This window comes from Schistocerca gregaria, chromosome 4 (assembly GCF_023897955.1).
Source record: "Schistocerca gregaria isolate iqSchGreg1 chromosome 4, iqSchGreg1.2, whole genome shotgun sequence".
Taxonomy (NCBI): Eukaryota; Metazoa; Arthropoda; class Insecta; order Orthoptera; family Acrididae; genus Schistocerca; species Schistocerca gregaria.
In genome coordinates this window covers 287,202,267-287,221,139 of record NC_064923.1, presented here as the reverse complement: position 1 = coordinate 287,221,139, position 18,873 = coordinate 287,202,267, and the positions used below count along the sequence as shown (strand labels likewise).

General features: G+C 36.1%; 1 protein-coding gene across 2 annotated transcripts in view; it reads left to right on the top strand.

Moving 5' to 3' along the window:
- Window positions 1-18,873, top strand: part of LOC126268069 (gamma-interferon-inducible lysosomal thiol reductase-like) — a 181,974-nt gene that overhangs the window by 149,876 nt on the left and 13,225 nt on the right. For both annotated transcript variants that reach the window (XM_049973504.1, XM_049973503.1), the window contains 3 exons: window positions 188-376; window positions 9,113-9,286; window positions 14,925-15,071. In XM_049973504.1, the coding sequence (XP_049829461.1) occupies window positions 188-376; window positions 9,113-9,286; window positions 14,925-15,071 (510 nt within the window). The remainder of the gene's footprint in view (window positions 1-187; window positions 377-9,112; window positions 9,287-14,924; window positions 15,072-18,873) is intronic.

The following is an 18,873-nucleotide window of genomic DNA, read 5'->3' as shown; positions in this document are numbered from 1 at the left end:
TCGTATACCAAACTTGTGTGTAGGCTTACTCTTTTGATTTTTGAAAAACCAACATGAAATTTTAATGAAAGTTGTTAAGAGTTGAAATTTTTACTAGTATTAAATAATTAATTTCAGGATGATTGAACTGGTTAGGTGTTTTATTTAATTTCTCTTGTTAGTTTACAGTATTGGTTTGCTTTTCCAGGGCCCTGCTGCACTTGACCGTGGTGGTCTTGTTTCTCTGAGAACACCGCTCAGTCCTGTTGAAGTTGCTGTGTACTATGAAGCATTGTGCCCAGATTCACGAAGTTTCATTACAAGGCAGTTACTGCCTGCATTCTTGAAAGGCCCTGGTTTGATCAATCCTGTTCTGATTCCATATGGGAAAGCTGAGGTAAGCAATTAATGATGAGTATGAGGTATATAATGTGCCATGTGTTGTAGAAAATCTTATCTTGTAAGTGGGCCCTTGAAGAATACTGTGTAGGTATAAGACATAATACTCAGAATATTGCAAAATATGCATATGTAAATATAAATTGTCTGGAAAATGCTAGAGTTGTCATTAATAAGATATTCCAATGTTTTTCTGTCTACAGATTTCACTATATTTTTTAAATCAATACCTATGGTTAACAGTGTTTCAAATCATTGTACGATTCTAATTTATGTTAAATTAGATGTACTTTTCATTGCAATTGGCCTATAGTAAGGAGATCTTTAAGGATATAGAACATGTCAGAACAACAAGAATACACAATGAATTTTTACAACGAAAAACAAATACGAGTATACTAATCTACCTTCCACAGATCCCAAGTGGAATGATTGTCATGGAAATGGTCTGAAGCAAAAAAAAAAAAAATCATTTTATAATGTAATAAACATGTAATAGAAGAATCATATTACAACACTGCACTGAATTTATGCAGAAGTCAAGGTTGCACTAATATTTAGATTATTATATATTATTAGTTGCACGTGCGCGCGCGCACACACACACACACACACCAGTAGTTTCTACTAAGAAATTCATTTGTGTTGACCACCAATAAGTCCTATAGGATCCTCTTAAATTGAACTTTATTGGCAGTTAAACTTTTTATTGCTGCCGGCAAGTTATTGAAAATGTGTGTTCCTGAATAATTGACACCTTTTTGGACTGAAGTAAATGACTTCAAGACTTTGTGAAGATTGTTCTAATATTGATTTCATGTTGGTTTGAAATATATATAAGATGTGACTTACCCAATGAAAGCGCTGGCAGGTCGACACACACACACACACACACACACACACACACACACACACACACACACACACACACACACACACACACACACACACAAATTCAAGCTTTTCCAACCAACGGTTGCTTTGTCAGGAAAGAGGGAAGGAGAGGGAAAGACGAAAGGATGTGGGTTTTGGAAGATTTCATTAAGGAAGAAATTATTTGAAAGCAGTAACTAATGCCCCTTGTTCCCTAAACAGGCCTCTGCAAGTTTACGTTAAAATGAACAGTCAGGATTGCAAAAATTGAGCGGTTTCGGCTTATATACAAGCCATTTTCAGGATTTTTTGGCCCCCTATGGCTGGTGCTGACAGCTCCTCGGATTTCTCAGTGTACCACAGTTGTACACTGCAGTGTTTCCACGAGAGATCCGAGGCACTGTCAACACCAGCCAAGAAATTCTGAAGATGGCTTGTATGTAATTCGATACTGATCAATAAAGAAATATTATTGCAATCTCGACTGTTCATTTTAATATAAATATAACATCGCGTCACTGCTCTCCATACACTGCATCATCAAAACCTCTGCAATTTGTTCTTGAGTTTGCACCACAAATAATTCTTACACATTTTTATACCCAGGAATTCATTAAATTAATTTGAATTCTAGTAATACACAACATCCACTAAAAGCTTTTCAGAAACATTTGCAGTAGAATAAATTTGAATGACTGCTTTCCCTATTCACTTGCTGACATACAACCAATGTGTGTTACCCTACTGTATACATTTATTCTTCCCAAGCACTGTGGCATCAATGTTCTTTATTGAAGAAAGGATCTGTTCAGCACAGTATCGATTATTGACAAATTGTCATGTGCAGTTTCAAATGTGTGTCATTGATTTTACAGTAAGCTTTTAACACACTAACTGCAGTGAGGCCAACAGTAGCCTCAGCAGAGCCGTCTGCTGTGGCTTCAGGCCTGGTGGCAGTCACACATAGAATTGTGTATAAAATGGTCTTTTTATGCAGCAACACTGAATGTTGGTGCAATGAGACAATTAAGAAATACTTGTAACTGTTGCTGTTATTAATATAGTGTGTGATTATGAGCAAAATGACACAGTGGTTAACACACTGGATTCATGTTTGGAAGGGTGGGGCTAAATTCCCATCTGATCATGCAGATTGAGATTTTCTGTGGTTTCTTAATTTGTTTTAAGGTCAATGCTGAAATGATTCCAGTGGTCAAAATTAAAGAAAGTCAAAGCTGATTTTATTTTCCTTCCCTTCCAACCTAGGCTTCTGTCCATTGTCATTCTGTAATGACTTCATTGTCAACAGAACATTAAACCATAATTTTCCATCCCTCAGTTTTTAATGATGAATGTCCATAAGTTTATGTACATTCATTGAGCATCATTAGTTTTGTACCAGCTAATTATTGGGTGGTGCCCCCTCACATTCACACAAAATATGATGTGTCATCCTTTCTTGAATTTGGATCATTGTTATGTTGGCTAGAGTATGATACTACCCCCCCCCCCCCTCTCCCTCCCCATAGCCCCCAAAAAATCTTGGCTGACAGACTGATCTGTAGTGTAACAAATGTTTTGGTTACATTGAAAGTTGATAATTCGGTTGTGATTTGCAAAATCAACAAATGAGGACCACATAAAACTTACAACAGACTGACCTGGAACATAATCTAATGTTTGCGTTCATGCCATATTTAAATGCACTTTGCTACCTCTAACATGTGTTTCATCATAAAAACTGAAATGTAAATTCCGGAAACGTATATTAGAAAATGAACAAAACTCTTGAATATTTTGATGCTAGTATGTATGTGGGGCATGCAATAAGTAATGCAACACTTTTTTCTGAAAGGCATTTGGTATTATTCATTAATCCAGTACACCATATTATTTCCTAGTCTTTTGGCTAAAAAACACTATTTTTCAACATAATCTCTGTGCATTGTGACAGCCTCATGCCACCTTACTGAGAGGCCCTTTGTACCCATATAGTACCACTCTACTAGTTGACGATCTTCAATGCTCTGATTTTCTGCCAAAACAAACTCAGTGACAGCTCTCTGTTTGGGATGCACGTGCTTCATAAGTGCCATTTTGAAGGCTACATATAGCAACGGCATCTATCGGAACTTCATGAAGCCATTTAGGCTGAAATTGGAATATTCCACAATGTTCGACAACAATTTCCACTTTTTTTAAATTGGAACTGGCCAATGAAAAAGAAAGTATTGCGTGATATTTTGAACCCATTTGTATATGCAAGAGTGTGCCTACTACATAAGTTCTACATTTATGTAAGTAACACAATTTCATAAAAACTTTCAAGTTGGATGTAAAACAATTTTTCTGTGGTTTCCTAGCTTTAATTACTGAACATCTCAGTTGTAGAATTTCAGCTTGTCATAAATCTATTTGCATTTCAAAATATAAAAATCTGAAACAAATAACATGGAAAACAAGAGTAGGATCACCTAGTTACTAGACAACAAAACAGAAGAATTGAATTGAATTGAATTTTATTTGATCCTGTGAGATTACATTGTGTACAGTAAATGTACGTGTAATATAGGACATGTCAAAGTGTTAACACTTCTTATCACTTATTTTTCTACACCTTTAGCTTACATTTTTACATGACTGATAATGAGTAACAATATATACAAATTTAATGGCATAAGTATTCTGCAACACTGTAAAACTCTTTTTCAATGAGATAGTCTTTAAGTTTCTTTGGAAAGTCATAGTGTACTTCACAATCTTTCAGGGTTTTGGGCAGACTTCTTAGTAGTCTGATACCAAAGTACTGGGGTCCTTTTTCTAGCATTGCTAGTCGGTGGGGTATGCTCCGTACTTCATTCTTCTTTCTTGTATTGTGGGTGTGTACACTAGCATTTGTAATCCAGCCCTCACTACCTTTTGTGATGTACATTATTGTTTTGTATATATACAATGATGGAAAAAGTTAAGATATTTAAATTCTTGAAACAGTTTCTGCATGTTTCAGAGGTCTTTCTTCTTAAAATGGTCCTAATTGGTTTTTTTTTTTTTTTTTTTTTTTTTTTTTTTGTAATGTGAACACTCGTTTTGTCTCTTGTTTGTTTGAGTTTCCCCACACAGTCACTCCATACTGTAAGTATGGTTCGAAAAGTCCATGATACACTGTACACAGAAGGTTCTTGTCTGAATACTGTGATAGCTGCATCATTAAGAATTTCTTACAGACATTATTAATATGTTTTTTTTTCCATTTCAGTTCATTATCCACAAGAATACCTAAGAATCTAGCAGGTTCTACTTCTTCCAGCCATGTTCCATCAATCTCTAAATCCATGTCTACAGCCTTTTCCTTGTTTTTAAAACACTGCATACATAGTCTTTTTTAGATTTATAACCAGTTCATTTTCCAACAGCCATTGAGATGTGACATTTGCAGATATGTATGCTCTTCTCTCAAGCTGTTCCATATTTTGGTCACTATTTACTATTGTCATGTCATCAGCATACAATATTTTCTTTTCTTCCTCCTCAACACCTATACCATTAACAAATACATTAAATAACAATGGCCCCATTACCGAACCCTGCGGCACTCCATATTTGATGGATTTGGTTTCTGATTGGTACGAGTTTCCTAATGATACATACTGCTTGCGGTTGCACAAATAAAGCATGATCTTTTTGGTATCTTAATATCCTTCTGTTTTTGACTATTTCTTTCCAATTTTAGGTTTTCTGCTACACTGATACAGTTATTATTCATTATGTTTGCTATTTCCATACCATCTGTGACCACTGTGTTGTCTATTTTAATTGACCTAATACCTTCTTCTTTGTTTGACCCCTCTTTTTTCTTTCTTTCAGCATTGATTGCATTCCAAGTTGCCTTTGCCTTGTTTTTTGAGTTCGTTGTAGTGGTGTCAATTGCTCTTGCTTTCGCTTCTCTTATTGTTTTTCTATACTTCTTTTTTAACATTTTATAGTTTTCAGCTTCGCCCATCCGTCTCACGTCCTGAAGCTTCCTTCCCTGTTCTAGTATTTCACTGGTAATCCACTGTGTTTGATCTTGCTGCCTTTCTTGTCTCTTTACTTTGGGAAATGCTACATTAAAATGGTAGTTAATTGTTGAAATAAATGCATCATATTTTTCATTTACACTCTGGGCCTGTAGGGTTTCACTCCAGGTTTCCTTGCTTAACATTGTTCTATAGATGTTGATATTTTGTTCACTGATGATCCTAATTTCTTTGGTTTTTTTGTTTTGGTTCTGATACTGAGTCATTACTTCTGCAAAAGCTGATTAGTTGTCCATGATGATCAGATACTTCTGTCTGAACTACATGTGACTCATAGTTACACATATTAGTAATTATGTTGTCAATAATTGTCTCACTTTGTGAAGTCACTCTTGTTGGTGCAGTTAATGTCACTTTCATGTTATGCTGTATTAACAATTCTTCAAAATCCTGTCTTATTTTTGTGTCTTTTCCCATGTCAATGTTGAAGTCTCCACATATAATAAGATTTCTCTTCATGTTCATTCTCAATAAGCTAGCAATTTTTTTTAAAAAGATGGTAATATTGCCACATGGTGACCTGTACACACACAACACTCTAAAATCCTCTGCCACTATACCAGTAACTTCAAAGTCTTTTTCTCTAGCTATGGGAAATGTAGCAGCTTCACTGTTTACATTCTTTGATGGAGTACCTGTTTTAATATATATACAAATGCCACCGCCCTTATATTTAGACCTGCAGAAGTAACCAGCTAGTTTGTAGTCCTTTATTGCCACATTATGTATTTTACTCTACGGAACAACATCATAATTCATCATTATTCTGTTTTCGTATGTGTCAACCGTCTCTGCTTGTTTGTGTTTCAGTCACTATTATGTGTACATTTCAAAACCAAGTCGGCTTGACTGACAAGTGTGTTTCTTCCATTGCACAGTATCAGTGTACTGGTATAGGTAGTGATGGTAAATGCATGAGAAATAAATGAAAGTTCTATTCAAATGGTGAAACTCAAAATGGAACCGTAATAGTACATCAAGACTAACGAAGTCAAGCTTTTGGGATAGTGTTACCATCGTCTCTAACAAAAAGCTAGGGAGAAGGGAAAACATGGGAAGATTATAAATAGTGGTAGGATGGAAACTGATTCAATAAAGAAAGAAATTTGTCCATAGAACAATGAAGGATACACAGAAAATGTTATGAGGAATGGACAAAGAAATAGCATTTTCTGGTTTAATTTTCATTGTCTTTTTGTCTTTTGTGTATTTGATGGCACTTTACCTTAACACTGGATGTCTGTGTGTATAGCTTTTATAGACTTTAAAAAGGCAGTTTATTCAGTTAGCTATCCTGCTGTTATGGAAGCCTTATTTGAGCAAGGACTAGATTATGTTAAAGTCCTGTGCCATATGTATGAAACTTCTACAGCTGATGTCAGTGTTAAATAACCATCTCAAGAGTTTCCAACTCAAAGAGGAGTGAAACAAGGCAATCTCATCTCTCCCAAGCTGTTGTCCACCATTTTGGGAGGGTAGTGTCAAAATTGAACTAGGAATAAAATTGAATTAGAATCATCAGGAAGAGGCTTAACAACTTGAGATTTGTAGATGACATTGTGCTATAGCCAAATGATATTGAAGAATTAAAGATTTTGGTATTGGATCCTACTTCAGAATGTCAGGCATCTGGAGTGAACATAAACCTTTCGAAGACAAAAGTTATGTCTATTAAACAGTGCACAGTAGAAAATCTATAACTCAAAAATATGCTACTTTTCAATGTCAGAAAGTCCAATTATTAGAGACAATGATCAGTTTATCCATTATAAAAAACTATTATCGCATAGAACCATATCAGCACTCACATGTCCCTATCAGCAGTTCTAAGTTTCTGTCTTATATATTCATGATGGTGACATATCAAGGATGGTTCTTCTCAGAGTTCAGTGGCAAAATGATTTCTTTTAGGCACAAAACACAGTTCATATTTACATGAAATGTCATGGTTCACACTTAGTTCCAGCCTGCAGTTATTGGGAAAAAATACACTATGATTGTTCATTTATGTCACTCTACAATGAGAATTGCCATGTCCAACAGTATCTCACTCCAGTGACAGTGACATCACACACATTCTTGTTAATTACAACACAGCCCAGTTAAAATGTTTATTCATTTGAGATACAGAAATCACGTGAAAGTTATTAAACATTAATGTTATTTAGGTTCAAGAACGTACCCAACATGGGTATTACTAATGAGCCAAGTGACAATTGTGAGTGATACCTGATTACTTAAATATGGCCATAAGAATAAACTGTTATTTTATAAACTGCATCATGCTTTTAAAATTGGCTAGATCTTACTGTTATGGATAAACTGACAGAATTAATGTGAGTTTGGCTTATAGAAAATGTTATTTGTTAGAAATTTAGAAAAATACATGGTACTGGCGGAAGTAAAGCTGTGAGGACGGGGCGTGAGTCATGCTTGGGTAGCTCAGATGGTAGAGCACTTGCCCGCGAAAGGCAAAGGTCCTGAGTTCGAGTCTCGGTCTGGCACACAGTTTTAATCTACCAGGAAGTTTCATATCAGCGCACATTCTGCTGCATAGTGAAAATCTCATTGTGGATATATGAACATTATTATCCTTCTGCAATATGTCCTTTTTGTATACATGTGTGAGAGCCCTATTCCAAATTACAATTACAATTTATGATATATTACATGATGTTATTAATTAGCAAGTTAGTCAGTGCTGTGTGTCATTTAGTACTACAGAAAAATTAAAATCACAAAAGCCAAAGATCAGAATCTAACAATAGGTATGACAAAATCTGGCATGGGAAATGAAATTTATAAGACCAGTGTTAATTATTGCATGTGGCAATTAATTTCAGATGATTTGAAGCACTTTACAGGAAAATTGGACTGTCAGATTTCCTGTTAGTGTGGGACTCTGTTCTCAAGTGTAATGATTGGATTATAGGATTTTGCATGTTGCGAACTGTAGTACTAACATCAGTTATTTATATTTTCAAATTATGAATTCCCTAACAAAAGCTAATTGTATCAATGTAAACAGAAAAACCAAAACAGTAACCTGTACAATAAATTCAAGTGAAATTAACACTAAATAAGATCTGGAGATTTTCTTATGAGTGTTAATTGGCAATAGATAAATCCATTGAAAATAAGATAAAAATTAGCGAACAACTTTGGTTATTTATGGGAGTAGAAAAACTTAACAGGTGAGAAGAACCATCCTTGATATGTCACCATCATGAATATATAAGACAGAAACTTAGAACTGCAAAGTGAGGCATGAAAAGGTCTGTGTTGTGACTTACAAGGAAAGGCAAAAAAAAGCAGAAGACATCAGATCAGTCATTGACATCAAAGATACCTTTGAGAGAATAGCAACCGTGAAATAGCAATGGGCTGGTCATGCTGTCAGAAAAAATGATCACTGATGCACAAGGGTGAAACTGGAATGAAATCCAGGTGATAGAGAGGCAGACCATGAGGTAGACTGCGAGATCTATGGGACAAAGACTTGCGGAAGATCGGTGTTGTGAGCTGGCTGAGTATCATGCAAGGCTGTTGCAAACGGAAGAAGTTGCAGATGTACCTGAACTTAGTACTTGGAGAGGCCATATCATTTAATGATGGAAATAGATGGTGGTGATACATTAATTGTTACAATGTTGGTGATTGGTAACCTATATAACTAACCTAGTCTTTTAAACTTTGTTACATAAGTTGAGTGAATTTTTAGAATTATGTAAATGGAATTGTTTGTTTGGAAGGAGCTACTCATCTTTTTATTCATTTGTGTGCAGACCAGAGAAACACCAACTGGTTACGAATTTACATGCCAACATGGACCCGTAGAATGCCAGGGTAATAAAGTGCATGCATGTGCTGCTGCCATCATTGGAAGTAAAGAGATGCAAGTGAAATATGTAGCATGCATGATAAGCAATAACATGAATCCAGAAGAAATTGGAGAAAGGGTGAGTCATCTGATTGAGTAAATTGTCATGTTGTCACCTCTGATGTCACCTCTTTTGAAAATAATGTGTAGCTGTTTTGTAACTATACATATAAGGTGCTTAAACTGATAGATTTACTGGAAACAGTTATCAGCATGAAATGAAACTGTTTCAACTAAAGAAACTCTAAATTGCTCTTGAATGTGAAAGAATTGCTGGTAAAAATCTTTAGTGGAATATAATGGAAGGAGTAAAGCTAACAATTCATCATAGTAGAGGTCTTGAGTAGTCAATATGCATAAAAATGAAAATACTGCTAAATTATCGAATAATGTTCATCTAACAGAATAAACATACAACTGCGTGGCTACGTTGCCACTGCCGATGGTGCTGCAGCCTAAAGAAGCTGCAACTCTGAAGGAGGACTCGTGAGAAAGCATAGCAAAGTTTTCAGTCTTGTTTGTGTTCCAACTGACCTCTCAATGACTCAGCAGTATGGTGAAATGTTATCTTTGCTCCTTCCTATATTAATAAAGTAATACATTGATCTCAACAACCAGCATATTTAAATGGCGAAATTTGTCTGTGTGTGGGAGGGGGGGATCCAATTACTCATATGTGATACATATGATCTGATGAGACAGAACCTTATGGGAAGTTGCTTTATAGCAAGTTGGTTGACTTTTCGACACATCACAGCAGAGATTTTGCGTAGCATGATTCAACAAGTTCTTGACAGGTTTCTGGTGGTATGTAGCACCACATGTCTAGGCACAAATCATCCAGTTCCCGTAGAACGAGGGCCGGTGGTGTATGAGCACAGGGCTGGTATCCAATAATGTTAGACTGATCCCATCAGGTTCAGCTCAGGTGAATTTTGTTGCTAAAACATTAAAATAATTCCACGGGTTGCCACATATCCTGATTTGCAGAGTGGGCATGCCCCCAACTTCCATATTCTGTGAACAGATGTTCGGCATCTTGTCACTTACTCATGGTTTCACTTACTCATGGTTTCACTGCCCTGCGACCTTTTTTCTGTAGATGCTCACAACAGTAGCACACAAGCAGCTGACTTCGTCGTTTCTGAGATGCTCATTCTCGGGTGCCAGGCCGTAACAGTCTGTCAAAGTCTCTAACAGAAGCGGATTTCTGTATTTGCAGCCCGTATCATCACTAGAATGATTTTCCATTCATCTCTGCTCCATTTATATCCCTTTCATTACTGTGTTACATGCTCTGTGTCACCAGGCAGCATTCAGTCGTGTGGTGGGCAATGTTTGTACTGTTTTCGCTCATCATTATATTTAATATTCTATTTCTATCTTGTGCCTGACACCGGCAATGTTTAAACACTAGTTAGTCTAGCTTCTCATTGAATATCCTGTATAATAGTAATTTTGTGCAGTGAAAAGAAAGACAGAATTTAATTTTATAATACAACCTTTGTCTTCTAGAAATTCATTGAGAAATGGTCCATTGGCATCTCATACATGCTCATGTAACACAAAAGTGGCGCACCACACATAAATGGATATGTATGTAATGCTTCTCTTCATAACTTCTGATGTGAGATGTAGGAATATTATTAATCTTTGTGTGGTGTGCATACTGTAAGACCATCAGTACACACGATCAGATTATCTGACTTGTCACTCTAACGAAGTAGGCGAGTGTCGAGTATCAGCAATATGTCTTGTGGTCTTATCGTGGCGTGTTTATCGTCTGATGTTAGGTCAGATGATAGAAATACCACTTGCACGCTTAGAGTAGCAGATTGACGGTCACCAACTTTAAACAGAACTTGATTAATTTTCACACACATTTATTAAAATAATAACCATCATAAGCCTTACTTAACTTGATTCTGGATGTTGCTTACAATTGACAATATGAAGTTCCTTTGGTCTTGGTACGTTAATCTTATTCTCACATATCTCTGATACTTGACAAGTGTCTATTCATTTATCTTCATGGCTATGTACAGGAATATGATAATCTTACTATGCGCAGACTGAAACTTGACTACAGACAAATGCAGACTGACACATTGGAGGTCTGTACACATTTTGAAAATGGTCTAAAGGAGACATTGCAGATTGACAATGAAACATAGTATCCGTAAAAAAAAATGTGATGGCAATACCTGAAAAGTTTTTTTACTATATTATGTGCATCACAACTACTGTAGTGCCCATTATAGTCAGAAAAATCTGCAGATAAATGTGTCATTTTCTTATTCAGACACTGAAATTGTGCTGCTTTAATTCAATGAAAATAGATGTACACTATATGATTTACGGTATTTGAAAAATAGTTTCACACCTCTTCCTTTCCTATTAAAATTTGGAGCAGAAAACTCCAAATGACGTGTTTCATTGGCCTCCTCATCATTAGTTGTTATATTTACGTTTGTCATTTCTGATAATTATTGGTTTTAATATTTGATAAAGTCAGTTTTAGCTCATTTTGATGAAATTAGACTAAAAGATTTTGTTAACTGTTTTTCATTCGACCGGAGCTGGTCTGGGAGACTGTTTTCAATTGTGAGTTGGGTATCATACAAAACAAAAAAGAAATTTCACATTGCTTTCAATGTAACAACGGGCATTGATATAGTATCAAATACAGCAAGACACACTGAATAGTTTTACCAAATTAAAAAATAATAATTTTATACAGTTGATGTTACAATTGCTCTTTATTTCTTGTTCTCAAATCTCAAGTGTTCTCTGAAGTGCACTATTTCTTATTCTGTGTATTTGTAGTGAAGTAATGAATGATTCACTGATGAGAAGGCTTTCGTTAGGTTGCAAAAATTGCTGTATCTAATGAGAATATTCTCTTCTTCGGAAAATTTGCTACTTATATTGATAGTGGTTCCCTTTCTGAAAGCTAACCTACTTAAAAAAATCTGTACTGTGAGGAATATTTACTTTGTTTTGTAGCAATCTTTTCAGATACTAATATAATAAGCATACAGTATCGTCAACTGATATGAAAACCTTATTTTACCAGTTACTATTCATCATTATTATGAGTGATTAAAATTAGTAATGATGAAAAACAGTGCCAATGATTTGTATCAGTTGATGGTGGTACAAGAGGCTTATGCTTTTCAGTTACTTTGGAGCAAACTTTAAGGAGAGAGATTGGGAAGTAACTTTCCATAATTTCTGTTGATCACCTTCTGAGCAGTGGATTCTTTTTACCTTGCAACATTTGGAAAATATCTAATTTTCCAGAACTAACTATAGTCACTGTATATGAAAAAAATTATGTGCACTGTTGATTACACTGGTGCATACTCTGTCCCCTGCACTTGAATTTTTGTTTTTCTGAGCAACAATACCCACATCTTAACCCTTTAAGTGGGTGTGAAAGATATATCCGTCCATTCTCTGCTAATTCATATAGGGTTGGACGGGTATATCTACACATTTCGTTTCTGGCTTGTAGCTAGTGGGAATGATGAGTTATTGATCTGCCATTGAAACAGTGCTATTAGTTGACCATCTTCCAATAATAGCAGCTCTCTTCAGGCGACACGATGTATTCTGGGCTTGTTATAACATTTCCCACTCAAGCACACATCAACAGTATGTGTCCAGTGAAGCAGCCACAAAAATGTGCCTTTTTCATTTGTAGTCACGGCACGATTAGTAAGTGATCTTTTGTAATGGCGCACAGTGCGAAGTTTCGTTGCATGCAGCACCTTGCTTTAAAATGTTTCACACTGAAAACTATGTGATATATTGTCACAGTAAATTTTTGTTAACTTCTGCAACATATCTTATACATTCCCATCCAATATTATCTTAAACTGAAAAATGAAAACATGAAGGGAAACTTTAACGTGTGAGAAAAGTACACCACTGCGGCAAGGCATGCTGGTGCATATTACCTACTGAGGAAGAGGTGCATGCACAAACTACCCACTTAACAAGTCAAGAGTTTCCCCTGAAGGTCACCTTGTGCTGATACACTTTCATGCCTAAATTAGATTTTACAACATTTACATATATTTCATTGAAACAACATGACATTTGTAATTGAAATTACAATATCAGAATTTTAAAATGAATTTTCAAAAGTTTATTTGCTTTGAACCATGGCTCCAAATTTTCATTTGATAACAGAACACAATACATTTGTTTTACTTCTGTACACAGTTTATCTTGCCTTTTTCTGAATACAACGTTTTTATTTTTTTTATTAAAAATGAAACTCCTCCAGCTGTACTTAAGATTTTATATTTATTTGGCTACTAATTTGATGTTGCATCAACGCCACCTTCAGACCCATACGCTCTGATAATACCATTTGTATGGAGCATGTATTGGTCTCACCACGGAATTCTAGTACTCGGCCATACACAATTGATATCATCAAACTGTGCGGGCCTGAAGATGGCATTGACACAACGTCGAAACTAGTCGCCAAATAAATATGAAATCTGAAGTACAGCGGGAGGAGTTTAATTTTTAATAAAAATTATATCAGCCGATGCCCCATCATCATCCAATTTACATGTGGATGTACAAAGAAATTTTTTTTTATTGATTAACATTGATTAACTTTGTTTAACATACACTGCAAAAACCGAGACTCCTGTCAAACTTCAGGCTAACTCCCTAAGCAGCTGCCTGTTTGTAGCAATAAAGATTGTATCATTTAAAGTAATCCATTTGGATGCACTATTAGTGTCTTTAAAACACATCTTCTTCATTCACAAGTACCCCCTTGGTTCACACTGTCTGTGAAATATCAAGATATTGAAAGAGGAGCTCCAGATACAAATCAGATTAATTGGGAATGTATGGAAGTATGCAATTATAGAGATTATATTATGGGAAGGAAAGTCACTACTCACCATAACAGAGATGCTGAGTCACAGATAGGCACAAAAAAAATATTTTCACCATTTTTTTTTCTTCTTGTTGTGCCCATTTGCGACTCACCATCTCCTCTATATGGTGAGTAGCGACTTTCCTTCTCATAATATTGTTACATTCCATCCTGGATTTTCCATTGTTTGATTTCAATTACAAAGACTGATGTTCAGATGTGGGGATGGCTACACAAATTGTGAAAACATTTAAACGTGGTTGTGAAGTTTCGGCATATAAGAGATGCATGTTTACAAACTTATCTTTCATTAGCACTCCTTTTTTCCCCAAGAAAATAATGTCAGGTTAGGTCCATTATAGAATTGTGTTCATGTTTACTGATTGTCTTTTTTGTATACTGTTTTCTTAGAGGGAGACTGACAAAAAAAAAAGAAATCTTCTGAAAACTAGGAGACATTACTGAAAACTGTGTGATATGATTTATGAATTAATTTTAGAACCTGTTAAAGAACTTTGACTCTCTGTTACAAAGCCTACTTTGAAATGGGATTACCATGGTAATTGAAATAGGAACATACGCTTTGGAAGTAGATAGACAATGAAAATTGATTGCTCTATTACACAAAAACTTTTATTGTGCGCATTTTGGAGATTTCTCGTGTATTTTTACAGATGTGGTGTCTATGTTTACTCCTGTTAGATCAATTCCCTTCTTTCCTGTTATGTAATGAGAGTTTTTGTTATACTTGTAAATTGTCATATCCATTATGTTTTCTAACATGTGTAACTGGCTTTCCATTTTTTTTAAGTGTGCCACCAAGCTCGGTATTGCTTGGGACCCAATTTTGCAGTGTTCAAGAGCAAGGGAAGGAAATGAGCTGCTAAAAGCAAATGGTGATGCTACCTATGCCTTGAATCCGAGTGTATCGTTTATACCAACAATAACACTGAATGGAGTAAGTAACACAAGAATGACATTTATTTCCTAGTTTAGGATAGCTTTAGGTTGCACTGTACAGAGTTGTTTGAAGCCACATAAATACATAGTAATCAGTTTACCATGCTCTGTACTCAGATAGTTAGTGTTATATTTGTCTGATGCATCATAATGACCTGAAATGAGTCAGTTTTCAAGTTGTTTATTGTAATTCATAATAATTGGTTACTGTCCTTATATAAATGAATTTTTTAAATATTAAAAAAAATAGATATAATTTTTGATTGCATTAAAATAACTCAAGTGGTATATTAATGATGCAGTGTAAGTGATTAAGTAATATGTTACTGGAATATGTGTTATAAGTGGTGGTGCAAACTTATTACACAGGTGGTAGAGGATTCTAAACAGTATTTTGAGATACGGAATAGTCAGGCATGAGTATTCTATTTCTTATTGACTCAAACAATAAATACTTTACGACAGTTCGAGATCATAGCAGTTGTTCAAAGTGATGAGTGGCAGTTGTACTGTACACATTATAATGTTGAATATTTTGCTGTGTTGCTAGGACCTTGCCAACCAGTTCCTACTGGCGTTTCATACAGCAAAAATTTCATCACCCCGGAGGAAAGGAGTCCACAAGAAAGAGATCTGACAAACACATTGGCTATGTGACAAGACCCCTTCATATTCTAGCGATGAGTATGCCTGTTGTTTCAGTGCTCTTGGACAGTAATATCAAGGTTGGATGTTGCTCTGTTATGTTGAAAACATAACATCTTACAGGCAATGAGAGATAATGTACTCACTGTGACAGCTTGTCTCAACTCTGCACGAGAAAACATGCACATTCAAATTAAGTCGTCTTAGTTAATTTGGCATAATTTCAGCTCACATCTTCGTAGAGAATCATTGTTGGTGATCTGATATGAATGCGGGTGTGAATCTCCTTCACTCCAGCTAGGACTATTGCACCCAGTGAAAATATCATCACAATTGAAATATAGTTCAGCTGTGAACGATACAAGCTGTAGTATCTTCAACACTGGAACACTGTGCTGGTTAGCCTATTAAAAAAATTTAACTCTGGCTTTCATGTGGGTGTCATCTGGGTGTATTACTTGCACATGTTGCTTTTGACTGAGGTGCAATTGCTGTTCAACGAGTACTGTCCACACTGTATTCTTCAAAGTGTGCATTTCATGGAAAGTTGACAGGTGCCTACTGACGAATCTTCACTCACAAGCCAATACTCTCTCTTTAAATGATAATGTGCAAACAAGTCTTTGTTGAGAATTTTGACTAGTTCTTTGTAGCTTAAACGATCTCGTCTCTCCCAAGTTTCTATTTACAATTATAAATTTCTGTCAGTGAGAGTGCAATCTGCTGCGAAACTTTTGCCTGTAACTTAATTTCCTTTTACATCATGCAGTAAATGCATGTTTGCCTTTTCCTGTAATGCATAATCCTCCATTTTCGATAGCCAGTTGCGAACTGTAAACAGTGTGTTGTTTTTGAGACACCCTATGAAGTACTCATTTCCATTGTTTCCTTATCTCAAAATACTCGCTTTAGGGTTGTCTTCCATGTGTGTAATTTTGTTCTCAAGGGTTTGGCAAACATTTATAAAAGGATTATAGTGTCTGACCATATGAAGTTGGGTGCTTCCATGTCATGACTTCACCAGATGTAACAGAAAGAGGCTTCTACATATATGAAAAGTGTGATAGCAACTGGACTAAGTGCAGAAGTATTTTTGGCAACATTTAGAGCTGTCAGTGAATTTACAGAATGCAAGTGTAAAAGTTGATGTGAATCAGTACAGATGGCATTCCCTATATTATTTAACTTTGAATATTTTTTGTAGTTTTTACGTCTAATGTGTAATATGGCATTTGATTATAAGAAGAGTGCATTGTTTACTCATTTGAATGTTATCACAGTGATGGCATCATCCCTGTGATTATCAAACCCTGTATTTCGTTAAGGTGTATAAAGAGAATATTGCTAGGCCTACAAAGTATTATTGCTTACTCCTGCTTTGTCATGTTTGAGCTGTGTCAGTGTGTATTTTATTGTCCAGATTGAACAGGCTTTAAAGGCGTAAATGTGTTTGAATAAAATAAGAACTTAATCATTATGTGACCAGAGAAGTCCATATCCACAGCAATAATCTACATCTACATAACTACTCTGCAATTCACATTTAAGTGCTTGGCAGAGGGTTCATCGAACCACAATCATACTATCTCTCTGCCATTCCACTCCCTAACAGCGCGCGGGAAAAACGAACACCTAAACCTTTCTCTTCGAGCTCTGATTTCTCGTATTTTATTTTGATGATCATTCCTACCTATCTAGGTTGGGCTCAACAAAATATTTTCGCATTCGGAAGAGAAAGTTGGTGACTGAAATTTCGTAAAAAGGTCTCGCCGCGACAAAAAACGTCTATGCTGTAATGACTCCCATCCCAATTCGCATATCATATCTGCCACATTCTCTCTCCTATTATGTGATAATACAAAACAAGCTGCCATTTTTTGCACCCTTTCGATGTCCTCCGTCAATCCCACCTGGTAAGGATCCCACACCGCGGAGCAATATTCTAACAGAGGACGAACGAATGCAGTGTAAGCTGTCTCTTTAGTGGACTTGTTACATCTTCTAAGTGTCCTGCCAATGAAACCCAACCTTTGGCTCGCCTTCCCCATAATATTATCTATGTGGTCTTTCCAACTGAAGTTGTTCGTAATTTTAATATTCAGGTACTTAGTTGAATTGACAGCCTTGAGAATTGTACTATTTATCGAGTAATCGAATTCCAACGGATTTCTTTTGGAACTCATGTGGATCATCTCACACTTTCGTTATTTAGCGTCAACTGCCACCTGACACACCATACAGCAATCTTTTCTAAATCACTTTGCAACTGATACTGGTCTTCGGATGACCTTACTAGACGGTAAATTACAGCATCATCTGCGAACAACCTAAGAGAACTGCTCAGATCGTCACCCAGGTCATTTATATAGATCAGGAACAGCAGAGGTCCCAGGACGCTTCCCTGGTGAACACCTGATATCACTTCAGTTTTACTCGATGATTTTCCGTCTATTACTACGAACTGCAACCTTCCCGACAAGAAATCACAAATCCAGTCGCACAACTGAGACGATACCCCATAGGTTCGCAGCTTGATTAGAAGTCGCTTGTGAGGAACGGTGTCAAAAGCTTTCCGGAAATCTATAAATACTGAATCAACTTGAGATCCCCTGTCGATAGTGGCCATTACTTCATGCGAATAAAGAGCTAGCTGCGTTGCACAAGAGCGATGTTTTCTGAAACCATGCTGATTACGTGTCAATAGATCGTTCTCTTCGAGGTGATTCATAATGTTTGAATACAGTATATGCTCCAAAACCCTACTGCAAACCGACGTCAATGATATAGGTCTGTAGTTAAATGGATTACTCCTACTACCCTTCTTGAACACTGGTGCGACCTGCGCAATTTTCCAATCTGTAGGTACAGATCTATCGGTGAGTGAGCGGTTGTATATGAGTGCTAAGTAGGGAGCTATTGTATCGGCGTAATCTGAAAGGAACCTAATCGGTATACAATCTGGACCTGAAGACTTGGCTGTATCAAGCGATTTGACTTGCTTCGCAACCCCTAAGGTATCTATTTCTAAGAAACTCATGCTAGCAGCTGTTCGTGTTTCAAATTCTGGAATATTCCATCTGAAACAAACTTAACAACAATCAGATAATATCGAGTGTGAGCAATGATCAAACATGAACTGAATAGATACATAAGAT